At 36.9% G+C, this 26,586-nt stretch overlaps 1 protein-coding gene across 1 annotated transcript in view; it reads left to right on the forward strand.

The window, feature by feature from the left end:
• The first annotated feature begins 8,027 nt into the window (after positions 1-8,027).
• Positions 8,028-26,586, forward strand: part of abcb6b (ATP-binding cassette, sub-family B (MDR/TAP), member 6b) — a 37,074-nt gene continuing 18,515 nt past the window's right edge. The window contains 16 exon segments of the mRNA XM_058786278.1: positions 8,028-8,082; positions 9,120-9,371; positions 9,500-9,593; positions 9,704-9,896; positions 15,612-15,644; positions 15,647-15,703; positions 15,803-15,995; positions 16,145-16,266; positions 17,004-17,113; positions 17,214-17,279; positions 17,361-17,486; positions 17,575-17,651; positions 17,827-17,890; positions 18,425-18,510; positions 18,632-18,689; positions 18,804-18,908. Of these exon segments, the coding sequence (XP_058642261.1) occupies positions 9,507-9,593; positions 9,704-9,896; positions 15,612-15,644; positions 15,647-15,703; positions 15,803-15,995; positions 16,145-16,266; positions 17,004-17,113; positions 17,214-17,279; positions 17,361-17,486; positions 17,575-17,651; positions 17,827-17,890; positions 18,425-18,510; positions 18,632-18,689; positions 18,804-18,908 (1,377 nt within the window). The 5' untranslated portion in view covers positions 8,028-8,082; positions 9,120-9,371; positions 9,500-9,506.

Raw genomic sequence — 26,586 nt, forward strand, 5'->3', positions numbered from 1 at the left:
TGCCTGGTTGCTTCCAAGGTTTTCTACTCAGTTTCTGTCACCGATGGAGTTTTGGGTCCTTGCCGCTGTCGCCTCTGGCTTGCTTATTTGGGAACGCTTGGCTGATTGCACAGACACTACTGGAAGAGAGCTGAACTGGATGATGTCATCACTGAATCACCAATGAACTGACTTTAACTGGAAAAATGATAAATTGCGTTATTGACAAACTATTTTCCTGTTTGATTCTGTAAAGCTGCTTTTACACAATCAGTATTGTAATTAGCACTATGTAAATAAAGGTGACTTGATTTGATTTTATATACTGTAATCTTAGTTCATTAAACAAAGTTTAAACTGAATTTTGCAGTTACAGATGTAATGTTTGCCAACTGGAGATTTAAAGGGATAGTGCACCCAAAAATGATTTTTTTTTTTTTTTTACAGTGTATATTACTGAGTCTTTGGAAGGCTTTTGACTTTCAAAAACATTCAAATGCACAAATTCATGTTATTTCTTATTTGCATGTATTGCAGGCATTCCCATACTTTTGTCATCTGAAACTCTTACACCGAACATATTTATTTGAACTTCCCCTGAGATTTTAAAAATAAATATTTAAATCATTAAGTATCACATTTGCATTATTACGGTTCTCTGAGGCTGGGTAATGGTCAAATGACATGCAGATAAACAAATAAAATATTTCATTTTTTTTTAGTAAGTGTTTTATTTTGATTGATGTTATTCTAAAAGGATTGATTTTCATTCTACATTTTTATGATTTAATTAATTATCATCTTAAACTCACAAACACCATGCAGTTTTAAACTTACACATAATGTAATGTTTAATGCGCTTCATGTTGTTAATTACAACAAATTGAATATATTTTCTTATTCTTTGCATTTTTATATCAATATGGTTGTATTTAAATCAATGTGATAAACAAGTTAGGTCAAAAGTAATCTAAAAGTAGTCTGATTATTGGATTAATGGATTATGTTGCTAACTACAATTTTGTCATGTAATTTTGAATCAATTTTTAATCTACCCAGATCTATGTGTGTGTGGGTCAGCTGGTATTGGATTTTATATTGAATTATGTTGTGTTATATTTTTATTTATATTTATAATTATACTGTATTGAATATATTTGAATTACATTTGTCATAATCTAATAAGGTAACCTTTTAAAACACTAATAATGATCTATAATTATAATTATTAATAATAATGATCTAATAACACAGTTAAGTGTAATCTTGAGCAGATCTGAAAAGTGAATATACATTTTTCATAATTGTATATTCTGTACATTACAAGTATCATAAAACCTAAATTCACTAGTAGCAATTAAAGTGATTGATTTTAGTTTTTTAGTGTACTATTTTTACTTTCTTTGGACAAAATATTATAGAATTTGACATTTATCAGTTAGTGGCCATAATGTGAAAATAATTATTTGCTTATCTATATTGACCAAAATTCTTTCTTCCCACTTTTTAGTTATATAAGTCACCTGCTTTCTTTTCAGTGAACTGAGTAATATTTTCAATGCATATTCACATCTGGCTTTGCAGAACACAGTCTACGCACTGGAGACTTCCATGCACAAATAAATAAATAAAATTGAATAAATGTAAAAATTAATATAGATGAGAAATTAGAAAATAAAACCACACATGAAGAACCTAAAACACTAAACTGTATTGTTAATTTCTAGAGTTTTGATGCATACCACTTCATGTACCACAGATTGAGAACCACTGGATGAACATATATGAAATCAGCGGCTTTTCTTCTCTGTATGTGCAGTGATTGGGTGGCAGGCCAACAGGTGCCTGTTAGACAGCTGAATAACTTAAAAACAGTCCATGAAAGACTCTGTTGTACTGAGGACTGCACTTGAGGTGAGAATTTGAGATGATATATACAGTATAGATGTGAAGGCGAAAGAGAAAATATGATTTCGGAATAGATGGAGTGATTGAGATCGAATAAACTTGATCCCCTTTTGTGTCCTGCACAGAATCGAAAATACCAATCATTTCTCTGGGTGGCTCAAGTCATTCTCCCCAGCGGACTCCCTAGGATTAAATAGATTTTTACCTCCTTTTTTTCACCCTCCCTTCTCCCTAAAATTGCAATTTGCTGGTTCAGATGGATTACAAAGAGGAAAATCACCACTGGAGAGAGACAGGATCCACGCTTTCCCACTAGGCACTGCAATAAGAACTGGAGCGCACAACAAAGAGCTGAGCGAAATGAGCGGCGTGATCGACAGCACACGCTCGCTCAACGGGACAAAAGCCTTCATAATGACCAGTTGACAGGCAGACGGCCATTACCACACACACAAAGCCGTGATAAGATAAAACAGATCTGTAACTGTCCTGTCATAGAAACCAACCCATTGTGGGCTGGAAATGATAAGATTTCTTCTCCTGCTACTCTCCACTCATCCTCACCCTCGACACCCGCACACGAACACAGTTTTTCAGTTTTTTCACCCTTCTTTTGTGTGGCTTGGGAAAGGCAGCTGCTTTTCTTTTCTCTTTCCTCCCATGTGGGAAAAGAAAGAGCGAGGATTGAAATAGCGCACAGAAATAGAAATGGGCCTTAAACTGCTTTTACAAAAAGAGACAAAGCTGAAAGAACGTCTGTTGTTTCCTTATTCATTATGATTACAGTATAATTCAAGATTGACTGACCATCTCCCACCTTTTCACGCTCCTTGTCTCATCCACTTTTGTGTGCTCTCAATGACAAACTAACACTAAAACACTAACAGAGTCATTTCTACACATTCATGTGGATATCTGAATGCTGCTGGCATCTTTGAGTCTTTAGTTGGGTATTCCAACAAGACACAGTTTTATAAAGAGAATAAAAAGCCCATCTGGACAAACATGATCGTCCAAGAAAGACAGGCGGTCGTTGTATGGCATCTTGGAAAGGTTCAGCTGCATATGCCTTCAGACTGCTACTGTCAAAGCCTTGGCCTGACCCATTGCTTGATGAGTAACCCACTGGCTTTTTAACCAGCTTGGGTTCTTTGGTGGCCACGCTCACATCAGCGTGGAGTGTCTGTGTCTGTGCTTTATGGTAGGAATTAAATTCAAACCTCTTTTCTATTCAAAGTACTCTCCGATTCCATGTAAGACGCCGTCCACAAAGCTTCTGCTTACTACTTGTTGCAGGTCCGAATCAAGACAGGTGGCATGTTCAAGTTTTGATTCCTCAGCTGTTCTGATGACACATTGTTTCTTTGTCACCATGGTCAATAGTTAACTTTAAAGGTGACCTATTATGCCCCTTTTTACAAGATGTAAAATAAGTCTCTGATGTCTCCAGAGTGTATATGTGAAGTTTTAGCTCAAAATACCCCACAGATCATTTTTATAGCTTGTTAAAATTGCCAAAATGCACCGTTTTTGTGTATGTCCCTTTAAATGCAAATGAGCTGGTGCTCCCGGCCCACTTTCAGAAGAGGGCGGAGCTTTAAGAGCTCAAGCTTCGGCAAACAAATAAACATTCCACTATTAGTACAAGCCTGTTGTCTTTACAGAAAACGTACCTGGTTTAAAAGTCAGCCATCTGATTGTACTGTGCATAATAAATGCATATTTATGAATTTCACTGAAAGGGAGCACGGCGCATTAAAAATAACAACATAGCTGGTCTCATGGTGCCTTTGCATTCTATCACAAATTTTATAAGCCCCATGTGTGATTTTGAGCTCGACAAATTCAAACTTTTTCCCTATAGTGACATGTACATAGGGAGAAATCTGGAACTGCTGGTTCGGAGAGACTGTTTATGATTTATTGGTATTATAAAAAAATGAGTGGGTGGATTTTTAAAATTAAAGGCTGTTTTCACATACTGCGGCCACACAACTGTGTTCAAACACCTTATAGAAGTGATTTTTGCATAATAGGTCCCCTTTAACTCTTAAAGTGATAAATTAGGCATGCCATGCACTGCCTAAATTGGGCATGCACTGCCATTAAACGCCATTTAGAACTATGGAGTGGCCCTACAAAAGCCAAGTCCCATTATATGAACAGCAGACCAAGTGAAAGACACAGGACATTACGATTTACAGCTCACATGTTCTCCTCTAGCCTACCTATTCCAGCTGATTCCTCGCATAGGCATGAACATTAGAATCAGAGATGGTGTTATTTTTGAAGATATTGAATCACATAATAGCACAGACATCATAACATTTTTGCAGCGTTGTGCAACAGATTATCACTGTTTTGGATACCACTGAAAAGAAGTGCTGTGAAACCTGTGACTTCTCTTATAGAACAGTATTTTTTTTTTCTGTGTAAACTCTAAAACGAGACCAATCCAAAATGAATGTTTGATGGTAAACATGCTGAAGATAAGCAATATACTGTTGATTCATTAAATGATAGGCCTCAGCTTTCCTACAAAAGCACTTTATTCATAGGAGTGAAAGCTCTCCACCATTGCCATACTTTTAAAAGAAAAAAACAAAAATAAGGCCACCAAAGTGTCATCAAAGTGACCATAGCCTGTCAATCAACGTTTCATTGGTTTTAGTGAGAAACAGCCATAGTGGATGTGAGATCAGTGAATACACAGCAACACACACACACACACACACACCCTCCACACACACTGATGCCTTAATGCTATAATGCACACAAAAAAATATTCATCAAAACAATCAGCAAGTACACATAAACCCATTCACATACACACAAATATACTCAGATTCACCCACCTCAACCAACAAAAAGGACCAAACAAGTTTTTTTGAGACTTCATATCATCTTACCTTTTTTTCCACATTCTTACTGCATTGTTCATTCTTATAGTATGTGTTCTTTTCAAAATCTTAAACACTAGTTCAACTAGTGCACAAGCTCTACTCATTATGTATGGTTAAAATATGGGGATTTTTTTTTATTTTTCTTCTGTCCTGGTGTCCATTATAGTGGACATGAAAAAAATATAATAAAAAAATTAATTGGCAAAAATCTTGTTTTTTTTTTTAGATTGATTTCTATATTGGAGAAGAGCAAATATCAAGTGGATAAAAAAAAAAAAGGAGGCCACTAAGATTTAGCTGCATTAATAACATGTATCCACAAGGAGGCGATACACACTAGTATGAAATAAGCATACAGCTGCTAATATCAACGTATTAGTCACTGATCACAGGCTGATGTTTTCAGGATGTTCTCTACCAAATATCGTGTAAAAGAAACCACTGATGGGATTGTTATTGAAATCAATTATAGACCAAGGCAATGATATAGAAATTCTGACTGATATGTTGGTCAATTTGGATGTTATGGGCAATAACTCTCATGTAGGCCAGTGTTATGAATTGATACTGTTTTTGTATGTTTTTTCAAAAAGGTTTTGAGTCTACAACTCAAGTTTAGTCATGTCTAAAGTGTCTTTCTCTGTTCATCTAGATGGCTGTTTTCTTCAATCATTCTGCAGCAATTAATGACAGGTAAGTGATGCTCTCTGCTGTTAGATGTTTTCCTCACTGAACAGAGGCTGATCATTTCTAAACACATAGACAAGTGTCCTCTTCTAAACTCAATGACAACCTATTCTTTGGACAGTCTATTCATAACAGTTAATCACGAGCCAGAAAATGGGTTGCAGGTCGATATCATGTTCAAAACTGAGTGCTGAATCCAGTTTGTGAGTCAAAAGCAATCACTTTTTAAACTGGCCTTCAGGAAATCAAGCTCACTGTCATTAAAGGGACAGTTCGGTCAAAATATTCTGTCATCAATTACTCAGCTTCATGTCATTACAAACCATGACTTAATTTCTTCTGTGAAGATGATGTATGGAAGAATTTTGTAAACATAATGAAAGTCAGTAGTCTCCACAACAACATTAGAAAACAATGAGTTATATGGAAAGAAAAAAGCATATTTTTAAAAATCTCTTTATAGGGGCAAACATATAAAACATTTAAAGTTGTTTTCTTAATGCAAAAAGATAAATTAAAACATAATTGTGACCCTGGACCACAAAACCAGTCTTAAGTGTCAATTTTTTCGAAACTGAGATTTAACTGACTTACCCATAAACAGAAGACTGTGATCTTCTGCCAGGAGCATCAGGCCAATCTGCTGTTGTCCAGAATCAGGTGGTTTGTCTTCGTCTGGCATCTCAGCTGAGACCTGTCCACTATGGGTGACCCTACAGTAGTTGTGAAGTACCAGTGGCGTAGCTCTCAGCATCACTGATGCACACAGGCCCTCACAGCACGTCAAGCTGCAAACCGTGTGAGTGAACCTAACCTACCCTAACCTGACTGTTTAAAACAACCGCATGCAACCAGCAACTCAAAACATCCTGACAACCACATAGCAATGCATGAAAAACCAAACAGAGGAGTCCAGCAATGCAACACGCTAATAACCGCACAGAAAATTCTTGACAAAGACAAACGCAAAGGAAACAACTGAAAACATCCCGACGACCACGTAGCAAAGCACTGACAGCCGATTAGAACAACAGAAGACCACAATTCACTGCACTGACAATCACCAAAAATCCTACCAATCACACAGCAATGTGATGAAAACTAGGGTTAGAAAATAAAACTCACTCAAACTATAAACATCAGCAGCCGTGGATGGAGACGGGCTCTTGCTGACACAAAGACTCCAGAAACTCGTCCACTGAAGAGACGGATGTCAGGAAGGACAGCAGCGTTCTTCAGATAGCACTCTTCCATCCCACTGGGTCTGTGAGCTTTGGCAGAGATGCAGCTGTAGGTGTGTCTCACCTGATTGCAGCTGCCAGCTGTGAAAGCTCACAGGCCTCTTGAATTGAAGAGACGCTCTACACCAAGAATCCCCTCAGATGTGTGAGAAGAGCCCTGCTTCTTCTGGGGGCGACGCTGCTCCATGAAGATGCCTGGAGAAACACTTTACAGATCTGACAAATTGATGAAACTCACCAAACAAGAGCTTGAAGCATGTGTGATCAGCTTCAAGCCTTCAGGGACAGTTTGTTGATTTCAGAAGAAAAAAAAAAACCTTGCTACGTGTACTGTGTTAGGCTAACCGAGACTTCCCTGCTAAAAAAACAAAACAATAGAAGCCCAATAGAAACCATCACAGAAATTCCAATGGTTTCCATTAAAATACCATTATAAACCATTAGCTTTTTCCAGTAAAACCATTACAAATTTCATTTTTGTAGTGTGTTTTGGGCATTTTTCCAATAGGATTTAACATCCCACCAATAGAACCCATCACATACCAGTAGACACCATTATAGTTTCCATTAAAACCAATACAATTCCCATTATAACCATTAAAACCATTACATTTTCTATTGTGTTTTGGGCAGGGTTCTATTGTTTTTTTTCAGCAGGGTTGTCATAGCACTTGCATCTTGTTGCTCTTTTGTTGGTTTTGATTGCTTCTATTGTTCTTATTTGTAAGTCGCTTTAGATAAAAGTGTCTGCTAAATGACTAAATGTAGCCTAAATGTAAAAATCAACTAAATCTGACAGAATATTGAGGCTCATTTAAATGTAAACAACACTTGAGCTCTGTGTTACATGTACTTTATGCTTCTCTATTACCATTATCATCTTCATTTACAGTTTTGCATATGTATTTCTCATCTGGGTGTGCATGTAGTGGTGTCTGAGTGAATCTGCGTGTTGAACAAAACTTTTAAAGATTATTTCACTGAATCACATTGTTCAATAAAGTCTCTTCCCTTCTAAGTGCTTTGGTGTAATTTCTTTCCTTCACAGACTGACTGTAGCGCAAGTTGTTAAGGTTTGACAGCTAACTTTGAAAAAGCATTTCATTCTGATCGGACACAGTAGGGCTTTTCACACTGCGCTTAACCCCGGGTTATCGTCGTTCTAAACACCGCTTTTGAAACCCTGCTCCGGATCAGGGTTAGCACCGCATTTGTGGTGTAAACCCCGCATTGCGGTGGTTTGTTCAGTGTGAAACGGAGCGGCGTTTGCTTGTTGCTGCTGGACGGACAGCCAATCAGAAATTGAGCAGCGAGGCTCACGTCACGTCAGTAACAGGAAACGCGCGACGTGTAAACTGCAGCCGGTGAGAAGATAATATTCACATACTTTGCTCTTTGTTTACTTTCTTTTGTACTTTTGTCTTTGTTTTCTTGCCTTTGTGCGTCATGAGGCCGTTCACATGTCGCGCCTAAAAACGCGTTTAAAACGCTAAGCGCGCCGCTTTCTCCTTCTTTCCAAAGCGCTGTAGCTCGCGCTCCCATGGTGTCTGCCGTTGCTAAGCAACCATGACCTGCGCTCTTCATGAAGACGCAGAAGTTTCAGCAAAGGATAAATGGATTTCCAGCACTAAATCGCTTACAGTAGTTCTGCTACTAAATTTATTTAAAAATGGCTATCCCTGCCTGTACAGCTGATCAGCTGTTCCTCAATCTTCGCTGATCTAAAGACATAAGCGGCGTCGTTTTTAATAACTAGCAAGACGCGGGAAAAGCCGTGTAAACAGGTTGCCTGCTGTTCGTCCAATCAGAGACAGTGACACCGCAAATATGCAAATAAGAACGTTAAGGAATGTACAGTGTGAAAACGTCTGGTAATGAATACCCAGGGTTAACAGTTAACCCCAGGCATTACAGATAACCCAGGATTCCGCTTATCCGGGGTTTAGGATGACCCAGGGTTAACAATTTCAAGTGTGAAAAGCCCTACGTGTTTTGAATCTTGTTTGTGAATTTATATCCAAACATTGTTTTAGCTGACAAAGAAAAAGTGAGGTGAGACAAAATAATTTCTTATTTGTAAATTAATAAAAATGTAATGTCTGCATCCACAAAGTACTTTTGGCCTTTTACTGTAATAAAAAATAAATAAAAAATAATAATAATAAATGGAACGGATGCACGCGGTCCTGTGCTATCATGTGATACTTGTTACTTTTCTCAGCGCTGGTCAGATTGGACCAATCACAGTCTTTTCTCATTACATTTTATAGCTGTAAGTTTAGAAATTGCTTAATTTGTGTTTAGTTACCATTCCTTAGAACTAGAATTGATTTAAAATATATATTGTAAGAGTACACCGTTTTAGTAAAACAAAAACGTCTTTGTTTTGAATGCGATTCAGTGGGGAATCTGCCCTTTGAGCCGCCAAGCGCCCCCTGGAGGAATCTTGTTTTGGAAACTGCTAGCAAGCAGCATTTGCTGCACGAAAACTATTCTTTCACAGCACCTAACAGAGGAAAACAGCATTTTCAGTGTTTAAAAGCGTCAGCGTTTTCATTTAACATCCGAGCCACATGACCACATGTCTATCAGTCATGTGAATGCTGCCCATATGACACGCAGACAGCGTTTCCCCTTCAGCTGAATACAGACGGTCAGTATGATCATTAGAAAACTGCATTCGCACACATATGCACCCTTGCAAATCCATAGACTGCAATACTCTGCAATGGAATAATGCATTCAGATTGTATTTTTGTATTTTTTGTATTTTATACGAAGTCAAACAATGGCAAACAAGTATTCTAAAAGACACACGAAACAAAAGGCACTGGGAAATGAAACTGAGCAAGCATCACTTGCACTGACTGTAGAGGTAAGAAAAACAATCACTTCAGTTCTCATCAGTCTTTCTCGGTACGTTTATTTGAAGGTTCTATTACACCTACATGTCTTTGTATGTTTCTTCCTCTCTCTGTTCATCAGAAGCATCAAAGACAAGTGGAGGTGATCTCTGGGTCAGCATGGCAGGGCTTCAGGAGGAAAGTGTGTCTGCTGGTGCCATACATGTGGCCCGGGGGAAGTGTGGGGCTGCAGGCTCTGGTGATTCTCTGTGTTGGGCTGCTGGCACTTGAGAGGGTCATCAATGTGTTTGTACCCATTTACAGCAGGAATATAGGTGAGACTAGACTCATCTATGCATTTAGAATTCTTTCAAAGTCTGTAGCAATTTCATACACGCATGTATGACGCATGTAGCACGTACATTAATTTCACAGCAAGAACAAAAATGTGAATGTCCCACCCTAAAACAGACTTTGACGTATTTCATAATGCTTGGTTATATATTTATATTGGTTATACATTATGTCGTATTTCATAATGCTTGCATAGGCCTATATAAGTATATTTTAGCGCTTATTTAGACGGTATAGCAGCTGTATTCAATTCACTGTCTCAAAAGTGAAATTTTATTGCTGTTGTTTAAATAGTGTTTTTAAATGAGAAATCACATATTGACTTTAAAGAACCTATTGACCTTTTCAGGATTCTTTGATAAATCGTGATAGAAAGGAACAGCATTTCTATGAAATTAAATTATTACTTTTCTTTGCTGTCACTTTTGATCAGTGCATAATCTGCTGAATAAAAGTATTAATATCTTTAAAAACAAATCTCATTGACTGAAAAGTTTTGAATGGTAGTGTATATCAGTGCACTGATTTGTAGTAGATATTTGAATTATCAAATAAAGAGTCAAGCCAATTATTGAAATGTGCTCTTGCAAAATGCTAGAAATTACCAGAAAATGGGTTCTAGTAAAAAATATCGACAATTGGTTTAGTTGAATTATTTAGTACTAGAATTGATTTAAAATATATATTGTAAGAGTACACCGTTTTAGTAAAACAAAAACGTCTTTGTTTTGAATGCGATTCAGTGGGGAATCTGCCCTTTGAGCCGCCAAGCGCCCCCTGGAGGAATCTTGTTTTGGAAACTGCTAGCAAGCAGCATTTGCTGCACGAAAACTATTCTTTCACAGCACCTAACAGAGGAAAACAGCATTTTCAGTGTTTAAAAGCGTCAGCGTTTTCATTTAACATCCGAGCCACATGACCACATGTCTATCAGTCATGTGAATGCTGCCCATATGACACGCAGACAGCGTTTCCCCTTCAGCTGAATACAGACGGTCAGTATGATCATTAGAAAACTGCATTCGCACACATATGCACCCTTGCAAATCCATAGACTGCAATACTCTGCAATGGAATAATGCATTCAGATTGTATTTTTGTATTTTTTGTATTTTATACGAAGTCAAACAATGGCAAACAAGTATTCTAAAAGACACACGAAACAAAAGGCACTGAAATGAAACTGAGCAAGCATCACTTGCACTGACTGTAGAGGTAAGAAAAACAATCACTTCAGTTCTCATCAGTCTTTCTCGGTACGTTTATTTGAAGGTTCTATTACACCTACATGTCTTTGTATGTTTCTTCCTCTCTCTGTTCATCAGAAGCATCAAAGACAAGTGGAGGTGATCTCTGGGTCAGCATGGCAGGGCTTCAGGAGGAAAGTGTGTCTGCTGGTGCCATACATGTGGCCCGGGGGAAGTGTGGGGCTGCAGGCTCTGGTGATTCTCTGTGTTGGGCTGCTGGCACTTGAGAGGGTCATCAATGTGTTTGTACCCATTTACAGCAGGAATATAGGTGAGACTAGACTCATCTATGCATTTAGAATTCTTTCAAAGTCTGTAGCAATTTCATACACGCATGTATGACGCATGTAGCACGTACATTAATTTCACAGCAAGAACAAAAATGTGAATGTCCCACCCTAAAACAGACTTTGACGTATTTCATAATGCTTGGTTATATATTTATATTGGTTATACATTATGTCGTATTTCATAATGCTTGCATAGGCCTATATAAGTATATTTTAGCGCTTATTTAGACGGTATAGCAGCTGTATTCAATTCACTGTCTCAAAAGTGAAATTTTATTGCTGTTGTTTAAATAGTGTTTTTAAATGAGAAATCACATATTGACTTTAAAGAACCTATTGACCTTTTCAGGATTCTTTGATAAATCGTGATAGAAAGGAACAGCATTTCTATGAAATTAAATTATTACTTTTCTTTGCTGTCACTTTTGATCAGTGCATAATCTGCTGAATAAAAGTATTAATATCTTTAAAAACAAATCTCATTGACTGAAAAGTTTTGAATGGTAGTGTATATCAGTGCACTGATTTGTAGTAGATATTTGAATTATCAAATAAAGAGTCAAGCCAATTATTGAAATGTGCTCTTGCAAAATGCTAGAAATTACCAGAAAATGGGTTCTAGTAAAAAATATCGACAATTGGTTTAGTTGAATTATTTAGTATAGAGGGAATGAAATACTGTTTTATGTAGTTCAGAGAAAAAAATAAAAAGTCGTCTTAAAGGTAAAATAAAATACCCCTGAAAATAATTTAAAAGGTTAAAATCTGGCCCCTTAATAAAAATAAATAAATAAAACAAAAAGCCAAAAGATTTGCATTACCATACATGACCAGTAGAGGACAGCAGCTTTCAACATTTGCCCTGTTACCTGGGAAGGTGAGAGCTGCTCAACCTGCTGTTTTTTTTTTTTGTTTTTTTTTAAAGATGATCAGTATCTTTTTTTTTTTTTTTTTTTGTGAAGGAATAAATTATTTAATTTATTTGCAGTAATTAAAAATGCACGCTGCTGTGCTGAGGCCCTTTAATTGGTTTGAAACAGATAGCCTAATATACCTAAAAACATGTTGATGATGAGTATTTGTTAAAAAAAAAAAACTATATATAAAGGCAGTTTTGAAACAAGTCAAGCATGCGGGAGTGTTCTTATGCTTGTGAAGTCGGATTGCCCCTCCCTTGCCAGTTTTCTCAGCCCCTTGTTGTTGTGGGCCAGCTGGATGGGTGAGCAGCCCCCAAAACCTCTCAGAGAAGTCAAAGCCTTTGGTTCACATAAGCCAAGAAGTATCGAACTTTTACAAAAGAAACGTGGGACAAAACCCAACTATGCTAAACTCTTCTGTGGCTCAAGACTTTGTTTCCACCCTTCATTCTCGGTCTCTTTTTTTTTTTTTTTTTCTTACTTTCACCCCATTTTTGAAATTCCCTGTCTTGATTCATGTATTCATTCGTTCTCTTATCATCCTCATTCTTTAAGTGTACGTTGTTCATTTGATCTCTTCCTGAAGTTGGTGGTGTGTATGTGCTTCATTATCAGAGACAAGTAACAGCTTTGCATTTGGAGGCACATGAAAGCCGCGCTGGGAGAAAAGTGAGCTTTTGTGTGGCAGAGAGAGATTGAGAGGGGTAATAGGGGAGGTCACCAACCCTGCCAGTCACGATTAGGGGGCATTAGGGGCTTTTAGCCGAGTTAACACGCTGGTACAAGGGCCTTTTTGTCCGCAGCTCTCTCTGCCCCCATGCCAAGGATAAAAATCAGCTCTCTCACCATCCATTTCTACGCCCCCAGCTCAACAGAGAGGAAGAGAGTTTTTGCTTTTGCCCTTGGCATTTTCTTGTATTGTTTTGATTTTTCTTTTTTTTGCTTCAACCCTCCACCTTTTCTTTCCTCATTTGATTCCGAGTGCACAATCAAAACGGCCATGAATGTAAATGAATCAGATTGAGGATCTTTCTCAGCTTCCAGGACAGACCAGTGTGTTCTCTTTAGATACATTATGCTGTGGTTCCTGGCTCAGACTGCATCCTTTTGGCTGATTTTTTTCCTCTGTTTTTGTTGTTGTGGATTCACGTATAAGTCAGTGAGATGGCAGTTTTGGGCAGCTGTTAAATTTTGGTGTGTTGAACTGAAGTCGTGTGGTTATTCATGACTCAGGATGTTAAAGTTTATAGTCTGTGTGTGATTAAAGGGAAGATGCTCTGCACACACTCATTAATAGGAAAACAGCAGAAATGTGTTCACAGTATGTGCTTCCTACACAGAGCCTTGGGGATGCACGTACAATTAAAGGGATAGTTAAGTAAAAATCTTGCTGTTCAAACGTTTAGGGTCAGTAAGGTTGTTTTTTAATATATATATATACAGGTGCTGGTCATATAATTAGAATATCATCAAAAAGTTGATTTATTTCACTAATTCCATTCAAAAAGTGAAACTTGTATATTATATTCGTTCATTACACACAGACTGATATATTTCAAATGTTTATTTCTTTTAATTTTGATGATTAGAGCTTACAGCTCATGAAAGTCAAAAATCAGTATCTCAAAATATTAGAATATTACTTAAGACCAATACAAAGAAAGGATTTTTAGAAATCTTGGCCAACTGAAAAGTATGAAAATGAAAAGTATGAGCATGTACAGCACTCAATACTTAGTTGGGGCTCCTTTTGCCTGAATTACTGCAGCAATGCGGCGTGGCATGGAGTCGATCAGTCTGTGGCACTGCTCAGGTGTTATGAGAGCCCAGGTTGCTCTGATAGTGGCCTTCAGCTCATCTGCATTGTTGGGTCTGGTGTCTCTCATCTTCCTCTTGACAATACCCCACAGATTCTCTATGGGGTTCAGGTCAAGCGAGTTTGCTGGCCAATCAAGCACAGTAACACTATGGTCATTGAACCAGCTTTTGGTACCTTTGGCAGTGTGGGCAGGTGCCAAGTCCTGCTGGAAAATGAAATCAGCATCTCCATAAAGCTTGTCAACAGAAGGAAGCATGAAGTGCTCTAAAATGTCCTGGTAGATGGCTGCGTTGACTGTGGACTTCAGAAAACACAGTGGACCAACACCAGCAGATGACATGGCAGCCCAAATCATCACTGACTGTGGAAACTTCACACTGGACTTCAAGCAACATGGATTCTGTGCCTCCACTCTTCCTTCAGACTCTGGGACCTTGATTTCCAAATGAAATGTAAAATTTACTTTCATCTGAAAAGAGGACTTTGGACCACTGAGCAACAGTCCAGTTCTTTTCTCCACAGCCCAGGTAAGATGCTTCTGACGTTGTCTCAGGTTCAGAAGTGGCTTGGTAGACCTTTTCCTGAAGACGTCTGAGCGTGGTGACTCTTGATGCACTGACTCCAGCTTCAGTTCTCTCTTTGTGAAGCTCTCACAAGTGTTTGAATCGGCTTTGCTTGACTGTATTCTCAAGCTTGCGGTCATCCCTGTTGCTTGTGCACCTTTTCCTACCCAAATTCTTCCTTCCAGTCAACTTTGCATTTAATATGCTTTGATACAGCACTCTGTAAACAGCCACACCTTTCAGTAATGACCCTCTGTGACTTACCCTCTTTGTGGAGGGTGTCAATGTTCTTCTGGATCATTGCCAAGTCAGCAGTCTTCCCCATTATTGTGGTTTCAAAGAACAAGAGATACCCGGAATTTATACTGTAGGGATGGTCATTTATTCAAACTCTATAGTAATATTCTAATATTTTGAGATACTGATTTTTGACTTTCATGAGCTGTAAGCTCTAATCATCAAAATTAAAAGAAATAAACATTTGAAATATATCAGTCTGTGTGTAATGAATGAATATAATATACAAGTTTCACTTTTTGAATGGAATTAGTGAAATAAAACAACTTTTTGATGATATTCTAATTATATGACCAGCACCTGTATATATTATTTTTGTGCCTATAAAAACATTTGTAATGATTGTAGTTCTTTTGAATGTTCATTAAAGAATCATGTACCATGGTTTCCAAAAAAAATATTAAGCAGCACACCTGTTGTCAACATTGGCATTAATAAGAAATGTTTCTGAGCACAAAAACAGCATATTAGAATGATATCTGAAAATCAACATTTGCCAGTTGAGCCGGCACAAGTAGATGCATTCACACGTTCTCTGTATTTTTGCAATTATTATATTCTAGTGAACCAGCTGTCAGCGATGGAGAGCTGGAGAACCTGGCCATCACGGTCTGTGTTTACGTCCTCCTTAAGTTCTTGCAGGGCGGAGGGGTAGGTGAGGGTTGACATTCAAAGTGATATTGTAAGGGTTCTTTTAAACACTACAGCTTGTTTTGTTCTGTACAAACCATGAACTGTCTCTCTCTCCCCTCAGGGACATCAGGGTTTGTCAGTAACTTGCGCAGCTTCCTGTGGACTTATGTCCAGCAGTACACCAGCCGTGTGGTGCAGATCCGTCTTTTCGCTCACCTGCATGACCTCTCTCTACGCTGGCACCTGGGCCGCCGCACCGGAGATGTCTTGCGCAGCATTGACCGTGGAACCTCCTCAGTCAACAACTTGCTAAGGTCTGATGATTTTCTTTGATTTTAGTATCACCATACTTAAATATGCAACGCAGTAAAATGTTTGACAACTTTTTTTTTTTTTTTTCTTTTCTTTTCTTTTTCTTTTTTCCTTCTCCCCTTGTTTAAATGTTCATTGATTTCTTTTACAGCTATATTGTGTTCAGCATTGTACCCACTATTGCTGACATCATCATTGCCATCATCTATTTTGTGACGTATTTCAGTGCCTGGTTCGGCCTCATTGTTTTCATTTGCATGCTTCTCTACCTCAGTAAGTGCAGCACAAACACACTGATTTTCATGTTGTGGATGCTGATAGATTAAAATATTAACAATTACATTATATTTTTAATTGTTAACATATTTATTATTAATTGTTAATATCAGATATTTTTGTTAAGATGATTAATCACAAATTTCTGAAAGTTTAGTTCACTACTGTTCAAGTTTGAAAACTGTAAGATTTATTTAATGTTTTTAAACTTTCACTTATGTTCAGCAAGGCTGCATTAATTTGATCAAAAATACAGAAAGAAAAATGGCAAAATTGTGAAATATTATTATAATTTAAAATAACAGTTTTCTAATTTAATATGCTTAAGAATGTAATTTATTCCTGTGATGGAAAGCTGCCATTACTCCAGTCTTTAGTGTCACATGATCCTTCAGAAGTCATTCTAAGATGCTGATTTAGTGCTCAAGTAACATTTAGTATCAGTGTTAAAAACAGTTCTGCTTCTGAATTTTTTTATTTGTGGAAACTTTAAAAAGAACAGCAATGATTTGAAATATTTTATAACATAAATGTCTTTACAGTAACTTTTGATCAATTGAAAATGTACTTACAAAATAAAAGTAAAGATTTCTGATCCTGATATCAGTACACAACGGTGTTCTTAATAATAGTTTCAAAGTCATAATTCAGAAGTTGTTACTGCATGTTTCTATAGGATATGGCAGTCAGCAGGCACATTTCGATGTCTAGTTCAATTTGATGTTTGTTTTCAGCTATCACCATCATTATCACTGAATGGAGGACCAAGTACAGGCGGGAAATGAACACACAGGACAACATTGCCAAGTCAAAAGCAGTGGACTCACTTCTCAACTTTGAAACTGTAAGTGACAAAATGCCATAGCCAAGTTGCCCTAGGTTGGCCATGGAGTGTTGTTAACAGTATTAACATTGAAATATTACGAAAATCTGTCTCTATTCAGGTAAAGTACTATAATTCAGAGGGTTTTGAAGTCAGGCGCTTTGAGGATGCTATCCTGAAATATCAGGTAATGGCGATCACTTAACATACTTGGACTTTATAAGCTGTTGAGTGGAGAGATGCTGAGTTGAATTCTCTTTGTGCTCAGGCATGTGAATTGAAGACCAATGCTTCCCTGGCTCTCCTGAACCAAACTCAGAACCTGATTATTGGATTGGGCCTGTTGGCCGGATCCCTGCTTTGTGCATACTATGTTACAGTGGACAAGTTTCAAGTACAGTAATCATCACGCATAAAATTACAAAATCAAATCTTTCTTAAGCATGTTTTTTGTTGTTCATGCTCTGTTGTTTTTATAATAGGTTGGTGACTATGTTCTTTTTGGAACCTACATTGTTCAGCTTTACACTCCACTCAACTGGTTTGGTACATATTATAGGTAAGCTTAGATGAGGAGTATCTGTGGACAGATTCATTTATTATTTTTCTTGTTTATATTTATATATATATATATATATATATATATATATATATATGCACAGTTTTGGCAATTGCCAAATTTTTCTGTTTGTTTCTCCCTTGACTTATTTTGTTTTACTACTATGTTTTCACAGAATGATCCAAAGTGCTTTTGTTGACATGGAGAGCATGTTTGATCTGCTAACAGAAGAAAAAGAGGTGAGTGGCCACTGTGGTAAATCTTTTATAAATCAGTAAATCTAAATCAGTTTGCACAGAACAAGTACTCGTCTTGTCAATTCCTAGAAGCCACATTTCAGCCTCTCTGGATGTGCCAGTGTTGGTCTTGTTGACCAGCGAGTGTTGATTTATTGTCATGACCTCCTGCACTGACTCAAGTTACCCCCGTCCTTTGGGAACCCTCTCTCCGAAGTCACACAACCAACAGCCGGCCATTCCTCGACACTCCCAGTCCTTTTAGATTCTATTCATATGCAAATAATCGTACTAAAACCCTTATTTGATCTTCAGATTTCTTTTTATATATTCGCAAAAGCTGTCGGAGCTAATTTGCAAACTGATTCTTGAATTTGACTTGAAAGAGGCCTCGGTATTTTTGCCATGGTTTCAGTTTTAATGCATTCTTCAGGTTTGCTTAATTCACTGTCAGCCCAGTGCCATGCTTTTCTATGTGTCTCCTGTGTCCTGTGGTACATGCCAAAATTGTAATTTCCAGATTTCCCTCTGCTGTAGGTAAAGGATGATGTGAATGCAGGAGACCTGTTGTTCACAGAAGGAAGGGTTGATTTCCAGAACGTGTGCTTTAGTTACACTGCTGGGTGAGTCATGCTAATGTCAATAAGAACTTTTTTGTTGTTGTTGGAGAACAGTGCTTTTGACATCTATATGTTTTTGAGCTAGCATCTTTGAAATTTTGTTTCTTATTTTTTTTGTCTGCAGGAAAGAAATTCTCAGTGAAGTCTCATTCACAGTGATGCCTGGTCAGACAGTTGCACTGGTAAAATGACATCTAAATTGTTCATTTGTAAATATTGTGTACTAAAACATTTATAGAACAAGGAAGTGTATACAGGAGCAAGACGTTCACCCCTGCTAATGTCTTATTTAACAGGTTGGTCCGTCTGGATCAGGAAAAAGCACCGTCATCCGTTTGCTTTTCCGTTTTTATGACGTGCAGGGTGGCTGCATCCTTATCGACGGTCAGGACATCTCCAAGGTCAGGAAACATGACAACAGAGACACTTTTATGTTCCGATGTTAAAGCTTCTATAGAATATTTGATAAAATTACCAAAGCAGAATATGTCAGATTTTAGAGAAATACTTCGATTTTGTTAACATTTAGTTAGCATTCCAAATCCAAAAGACTTCTGTTCATCTTCAAAACACAAATGAAGATATTATTAATATTCCCCTAATTTTTGTCCATCTATTGGAAGTTTTATATAATTAACATTTGCAAGCTTCAAAAAGTTTATTTTTCTTTGGGTCTTAATTCACCCTTTCACAATTGAAAGCCTTAAAAAGGTCTTCAGTCTGAGCAGAGAGTCTTAAATTCAAAATCATGGCATTAAATTGCATGCACTGCAAAAAAAAAAATTATCTAAACATCCGTAAATCAAGATACATTTACTTGAGATGCAAAATTAAGATATGAAGTCTTGTTTTCTGAGAAAATGAACAAAATTAAGTGAGTTTATGTGTAAAACAAGAACAAATATCGGACAAAATATATGTCAGTGTTTTATGAAAATTTCTTCTCTCTTTGAATCAGGTTGATTTTAGCATATTTGTTCTTGTTTTAACCATAAACTCAATTAATTTTGGTCAATTTCTTATATAAAAATACTTATTATTTTGCCATTTTGCTTCTTAAGTATCTTGATTTAAGGATGTATAGACACTGGAACATTTGCACTGGAAAACAAGATGAAAATATTGAGGAAGAACATCATTTTTTTGGAGTGTGATCACAAGGTACAGTAAAAGTTATTGTTTTGAGCATGCATTATGATGTATGATGATAAAAGTAATGGAGATCCATTGGACGTACAAGACCATATTGGTGAATTGTGTTCCCTTCAATTTATTCCTTAAATTTTCTTTACTTGGTCATAAAGTCCTTAATTTACTTTCATAAAACCTGCAGAAACCCTGAGAAAGACATTTGTAAAATGAATCTATATGAATTCGACCAAGTCATATGAATATGAAAAAGTTTGCAAACCAAAATTCTTTCCAGGATGTATTGAAGTGAGTAAACTGAGTTCACCTTTGCGTCACAGGTCACATTGTCGCCTATATTTCTCTTCCTGTTTTAAAAGTTAACGTGATTTTATGCATAAGAGAAGCTGCATATTTTATAGGTCTGGACTGCAGCTATAAAAGACATTTTAAGATTATACCAGATATCTCTCTCAACCCCTGCATGTCTGCTGACCCCAAGGTTGAAAACCTCTAATGTAGGGTTGGAATAGTGACAGGGCTGATGTTAGACGGCAAGAGTGTCTGACTGACGGAAGAGGATGAAGAGCTTGCATTAAAATGTGAAAAATTCATTTCCTACCAAGCTTACGTCAGACAGTCTGCTCGAGAAGAAATCGTCCATGAGTTTTAGTCGCAATTTGATCTCAGAGTGCTCTTGGTAGTGAAGTAATAGCATTGATAATGAATAATATTGTTATTGGCGTCTTACATTTAAATGGTGAAGTCATTTCAAGCACATGCAGCGTGAAACTTTTATATCTTCTAAATCCATGAGACTTTAATGCTCTGTTCTCACACAAACCTGACTGTTCAGTTTACCTCTCTGATTATCCGCAGGAATAAAAATGCTTGTACAGCGTAGAGCAGTGTGTAACAGTAGCCTGTTTGAGGTGATGTTATACCAGACCGTACAAGCTGTCACACTGTTAACTACAATGCAGTGACACCAGTGATGTAAGATGCAACCATAGATCATATAACCTCCACTACACATGACAAGGTTCTAGGAATATGATTTACTATTGCCTCTTATTTCCAAGTAAACCTGCCCCCTGTGAATTAATCATAGTGAGAGAGAAGTAAATAATGAATATGGAGCTGTAAGCTGCTTTTACTCCAGTGTCCTGGGGGAGACGGTGGCCTCTTGCACAGCGCTGAGCTGCTAGAATCACTCTTGGACTCCTGGTCTGATCCAGGACAGAAGCTTGTTGCCTTTGCTCACAGGCCTATGTAGCATGGCTTAGTTCCTAAGCATATATTAAGCAAATCTTTAAAAATTAAAAAAACAAAAAAAACTGGAATCTTTCTTTATAATGAGGTGAACTTATGACTGGCTGTGTTTGCTTGCAGCCTGGCAATCCAATTTGAATATCTGGTGTTATAGGGTTCTTTTCATTGATCAGTATTGGTTTGTTGCATTTAATTATGCATGTTGATTTCCCCTATTTTTATATTTGGGGTACCTTTGCTAATGTTCATTTAAAGCTTAGTCAGTCTTTAAAAACAGTGATGATAAAATAAAACTGTTAAATGTGATCTTTAGATCTTAAAGTACTTTTTATTTCATGAGCCCAAATTCAGTTTTAAAACAATATTTTTTTTAGCCTTTGATTTCATTAAGAATATCATAATATAATTTTATAGTATTTTTTAGCAATTAGCCGTAACATGAGTCAGTATGCCATAACATAACATTAGGTTTGGGTTCGGTAAGGTTTTTTTTTTTTGGTTTTGAAAAAGTCTCTTATGCTCAACAAGGCTGCATTTATTTGATCATAAAAATACAGTAAAAACAATAATACTGTGAAATATTATCACAAATTAAAATAACGCTTTTCTCTTTGAATATATTTTAAAATGCAATTTATTTCTGTAATGCAAATCTGAATTTTCAGCAAAAATTACACCAGTCTTCGGTGTCACATGATTTTATTGTTATAAAAGCTGAACAGTTGTTCTGCTTGATATTTTTTGGAAACCATGATAGATTTTTCAGGATTCTTAAATGAAAAGAGAATTCTAAGTAAAGGTATTAATTTCTTTAAAAAAGAAAATCTTACACACACACACACACACACCCATATATATATAATATTATTATTATTTTATTTATTTTTTTTATATATTTGTTTTGTTTTGGTGCTTTCAATACTTCAATCGAAGTTCAGGAAACATGGTTTATGCAACCTCCTGTCTATTTCTCCTCTTGAGAGAGTTGAGATAATCGATTGGCTGGAAGTGTTTAGAGATGGAAGCTGTGGTTTGTCATTTAAATGGAGGAAGCACTGTTGACAAGCTGTGCTGGCAGAAAGAAGAGAAGATGGAAAGGGAGGACAAGTAAATGGTTGTATCTGTCTCGTCCTCTCCTACACACGCATTCACAGCCTCGCCAGTATCATGTCAAATCTATGAGAACCGCAACCCAGCGTTCAAGCGACCGCTTTCACACTGGCACACGATGGCCACACATTCCTGCTGCGTTAATGTGTTTGGAGCTCAGCAGGAAGCATGAGGTAGGTCAGCGTGCCAGTACACTCATAGGGAGTGAACGCTTTCTCACAGTACAGGCATGAGGGGAGATTTACTTTTATAGAGCAGCTGTCATCAGTTCAGCATCTCATTCCTCTCACTACTGGCCAGATCGAACTCATTAAACTCACTGGAACATTAGCCTTTGGACCCCTAAAGCATGAGCTGGCAAATGAATAGATCTTTCGCCAAGTATTGCACTATGAAGTATGTTGCGTGAAATTACACAACTGTCCATGAATGTGAAATATTTATTAGACTGAGATGCACTTTTTGACTCTTGGGACTTGTTTAGACAGGCATCAGAAATCAGTGTTGATTTTTAGGTGCTTTGAAGTCTGATTCAGATCAGATTTTTCTTAATGCTTCTCAGTCTGAACGATCTTATCAGATTTGATGTGGGATTTTTGTTGTTCGTTGTGCAATGGGTTGTTAGGTCAGGTGTTGCAACATTTACAGCTGAAGTCTCGCGCATAGTGAACCACGTTAACGTTGTTACTGTGACAGTCAATGTGTACAAAGATGAATACAGTCTGAACAGAAAAATAGTTTGTTGTTAAAGGCTAAAACATGGCGGTGGTGTAAAATCACTAACCAGAGGTCTGCACTCCCATGGCATTAATGACAGATCTTTGGGACGTTCTGTGCCGGATATGTGTGTGAGACAAATAAATGACTTGTGGTATTTCAGCAAAAAATATCCAGAAAAAAATATTGTGCATATTTACTTTAGATTTTTAAGGTTATTTGTTTATTGTGCAACTAAAAATAAATGATTTACAAGTTTGTGGTTGGATATTCTCAACGAAAACACATGTACGTGCCTTCTGCGTCAAATGCAACAAGGTGCTAACACACAAATCTAATACCTTGTGTGTGTGTGTAGGAATTTAAAAAACAGCCTATAACAATAGAAAGAGACCTTGGGCCTCATTTATAACCATTGCGTATGCACAAAACCTGCCCTGAAAAAGGTGAATGCCACTTCCTACGCAAAAAAAATGTACTGGAAAATTTTCGCACCTGCAAGCAAACTCTGACCCATGCGTACGGACTTTTTTTCCTGGAGAGAGAAAAGTAATGAAGTAAACAATGATTTTAAACTGTTTTCATTTCATAATATACATTTACATTAAATATTCCACTCTCATTAATGGAGATAAGCACTGAAATTACATAAAGTCATTACGCAGAAGTTATATGAATTTAGACATTATTTTTGAGAACTATTTTAAATAGTTTTTTTAATGGATATTTTGATATATGTGACCCTGGAGCACAAAACCAGTCTTAAGTCACTGGGGTATATTTGTAGCAATAGCCAAAAATACATTGTATGGGTCAAAATTATCCATTTTTCTTTTATGCCAAAAATCATTAGGATATTAAGTAAAGATCATGTTCCATGAAGATATTTTGTAAATTTCTTACCGTAAATGCGTTTTTCTCAATATTTCGATTTTTTTTTTGCACCCTCAGATTCCAGATTTTCAAATAGTTGTATCTCAGCCAAATATTGTCAGATCCTAACAAACCGTACATCAATGGAAAGATTATTTATTCAGTTTTCATGTGGTGTATAAATCTTAAGACACTTAAGACTGGTTTTGTCGTCCAGGGTCACATATTTATTCTAAAACATAACAATGATTTTTATGATTTTTAGCAATAAAAATTAATGTGTATGGCACAAATGGTATTTATAGTCCGTATCTCATATTTCCTTAATGTCTTGTACCTTTGATGGTGTCACATGGATGGGAATATGCATAGAAATGACATGCAGATGAGGTTATGCATAGTAAAACTAGGTGTTGTGAGCTCCATATATGGTGATTTCGGAGAGGAGTCGGGGTGGAGATGCACGTACACACAATCTTCCACTGACTGGGATTTATAAAGGGATTTTTGTGCAGGTTCTGGCGTACATATGGTTTTATAAATCTGAAAACTTTTGTGCTTGCGCAAAATCTAGCTTTTGTGCCTACGTACACTTTTAGGATGAAATCTATGGAGAGTTTTATAAATGAGACCCCTGAACTGAAAAATCTTGTATACATCTTTCTATGGTCTTTTATGGGAGGGAGCAGGACAAAACAGAATTATTAATTATTATTATTATTATTTTTATTTTTTTTTGTGGGAGAGGATGGGAACGTGATGTCTCTAATCATATGACCTTGCATAGTTGATAGGTCAAGAGTAAAGTCACTTACCCACTTTAAAATTGAGGAGAGAACTTTTAAATATATGTGTTTTATATCAGCTATATTTCGTAGATTTCCTGTAACTTTAGAAGTAGTTGTCATCATGACCAAGCAGTTGTGCAACAAATCTTGTAATGTTCCAGAGATCAGCCGCAGGATATAGATAGCGAGAAACATCTGTTTGTCATTCTTCATGCTCATTTTCTCAGGTAAAGCTTTGGCAGAAATAATAGATCTAAATATGAATCCCATGGCCTTTGAATGCATAGATTCCTAGAGGCTGTTTTCATTCTGGTGTTGGCCACTGATTCCTCGTTCACCACGCTGCATTTGATGATGAGAGCTGCACGTGAGACGGGAATCCATCCTATCAGACGACGAGGGGAAAGTATGACTCAGAAATATCAGAGCTATTTCTCATCGACTTCACAGCTGAATGAGTGTTGCTTTATGAATGCTGTCACTGAAGTAAACGCACAAGCGCATTCCGTCTCCCTGAGTTTCCTGACTCGTAAAACAAACAAACGGTTCAAACGCAAACAAGATGGAGAGAACAAATAACGTGGTCGGGTACAGCGCAGGGAGGACGGAAAGGATTGTAGTATGCTAATAATGAATAACATGAAAGCTTTGTTAAAAAATGTTTTCGAATAAGAGATTTTGAGGGTCGTAAATGCTGCTTTTCAAAGTGGCTTTTGATGGTGGAAAATGAAAGTTGTTTGCCAGTGTGTTTTAGGAAGGGGTGGAGTGATGTGCCCGCTGGGGCTCATTGATCTTGTAAGCGATGGGAGCAGAGCAACACAGACACCATACTGACATCTGACGGGCCACATGTTCTGGTGCGCTCGCACACGCACACAAGTACGTCATTCATCTTGATAGACGGCGCTGCTCGCGATTTAAAAGCTGTTTCTGTCATTCCAACAATGTCCTTGAAGAGGAAGGTTAATTCCCATATGTTGCGTTCAAGCATGTGTGTGTTCACGAGAACACCGAAGCGCAGACGTCCTTTAGTGCTTTAGATTTCAACCTGTTGCATGGTTTGCATAAGTTATGAGATTTATGCTGTTCAAAAGTTTGATGTCAGTAAGCTTTTTTTTTTAATTAAAGAAATTAATAGTTTTATATTTTTATATATATATATATATATATATATATATATATATATATATATATATATATATATATATATAAAAAGTGACAGTGAAGACAATTGTTACAAAATATTTCTAATGCCGATTCATCAAAGAATCCTGAAAAAAGTCAGTTTCCATAAAAATATCAAGCATCACAACAGTTTTCAACATTTAAGAAATGTTTCTCAAGCAGCAAGTCAGCATATTAGCATTATTTCTGAAGGATCCTGTAATACTGAAGTATTGGCTGCGATACCAATAGCTTTACTATGACAGTCATTTTATTTTAAAATGTATTAAAATGGAAACAGTTATTTTAAATTCTGAAAATATTCCACAATATTCCTCTTCTAAAAAAAAAAAAAAAATAAACATCTTGCTGACTCCAGACTTTTGAATGTTGAATAGTGGATTCAAAAGCACTCACTAGCGATAACCTTTCAAAACAAAGATTTCTGTGGATTTTGATTTAAGAGGACAACAAAGTATACATTTTCAGTCAATTTTCATTTTTATTTTTTTTTTTTTTTTTACTAACAGCACGGGAGCTTCGGATCCTTGTGGTTTGTATTATCACTTCTGTAGGTTTACAGTTTGTAAAGCACCTTGAGAAATAATTTAAAGCACTTTATAGAATGAATATATTTTTGTTATTATTAGAAGTGTTAGTAAGTTTCGATTGAATAGCACAGCTGTGGGGGTGACCTGCTCCATGTAGAATTAAACTATTTTGTAGGCCACCTAAATATCTGAAGTCTTCATCTCATGTGAGTGTACATCATTTTAAACGTATTTCTCAATAGTACTGTTCATGCCTTTTTAAATTTGAATTGGCAAAAACAACCTTTAAAATACGTTTAACAACTCGCTTCACAAATCTGCTTGTTTTAGAGACCTTATTGATAGTAACCATTCATCCATTTTTCCTGCTGGAGTTGATGACTCTTCCTGCTGGGATCCAGCAGTGCTTCTGTCATGCTCCACTATATGGAACACTTCATAAAAGGAGGTTATTGATTCAGTTGCGGTTGATTACA

This window comes from Onychostoma macrolepis, chromosome 09 (genome assembly GCF_012432095.1).
Source record: "Onychostoma macrolepis isolate SWU-2019 chromosome 09, ASM1243209v1, whole genome shotgun sequence".
In the NCBI taxonomy this organism is placed as follows: domain Eukaryota; kingdom Metazoa; phylum Chordata; class Actinopteri; order Cypriniformes; family Cyprinidae; genus Onychostoma; species Onychostoma macrolepis.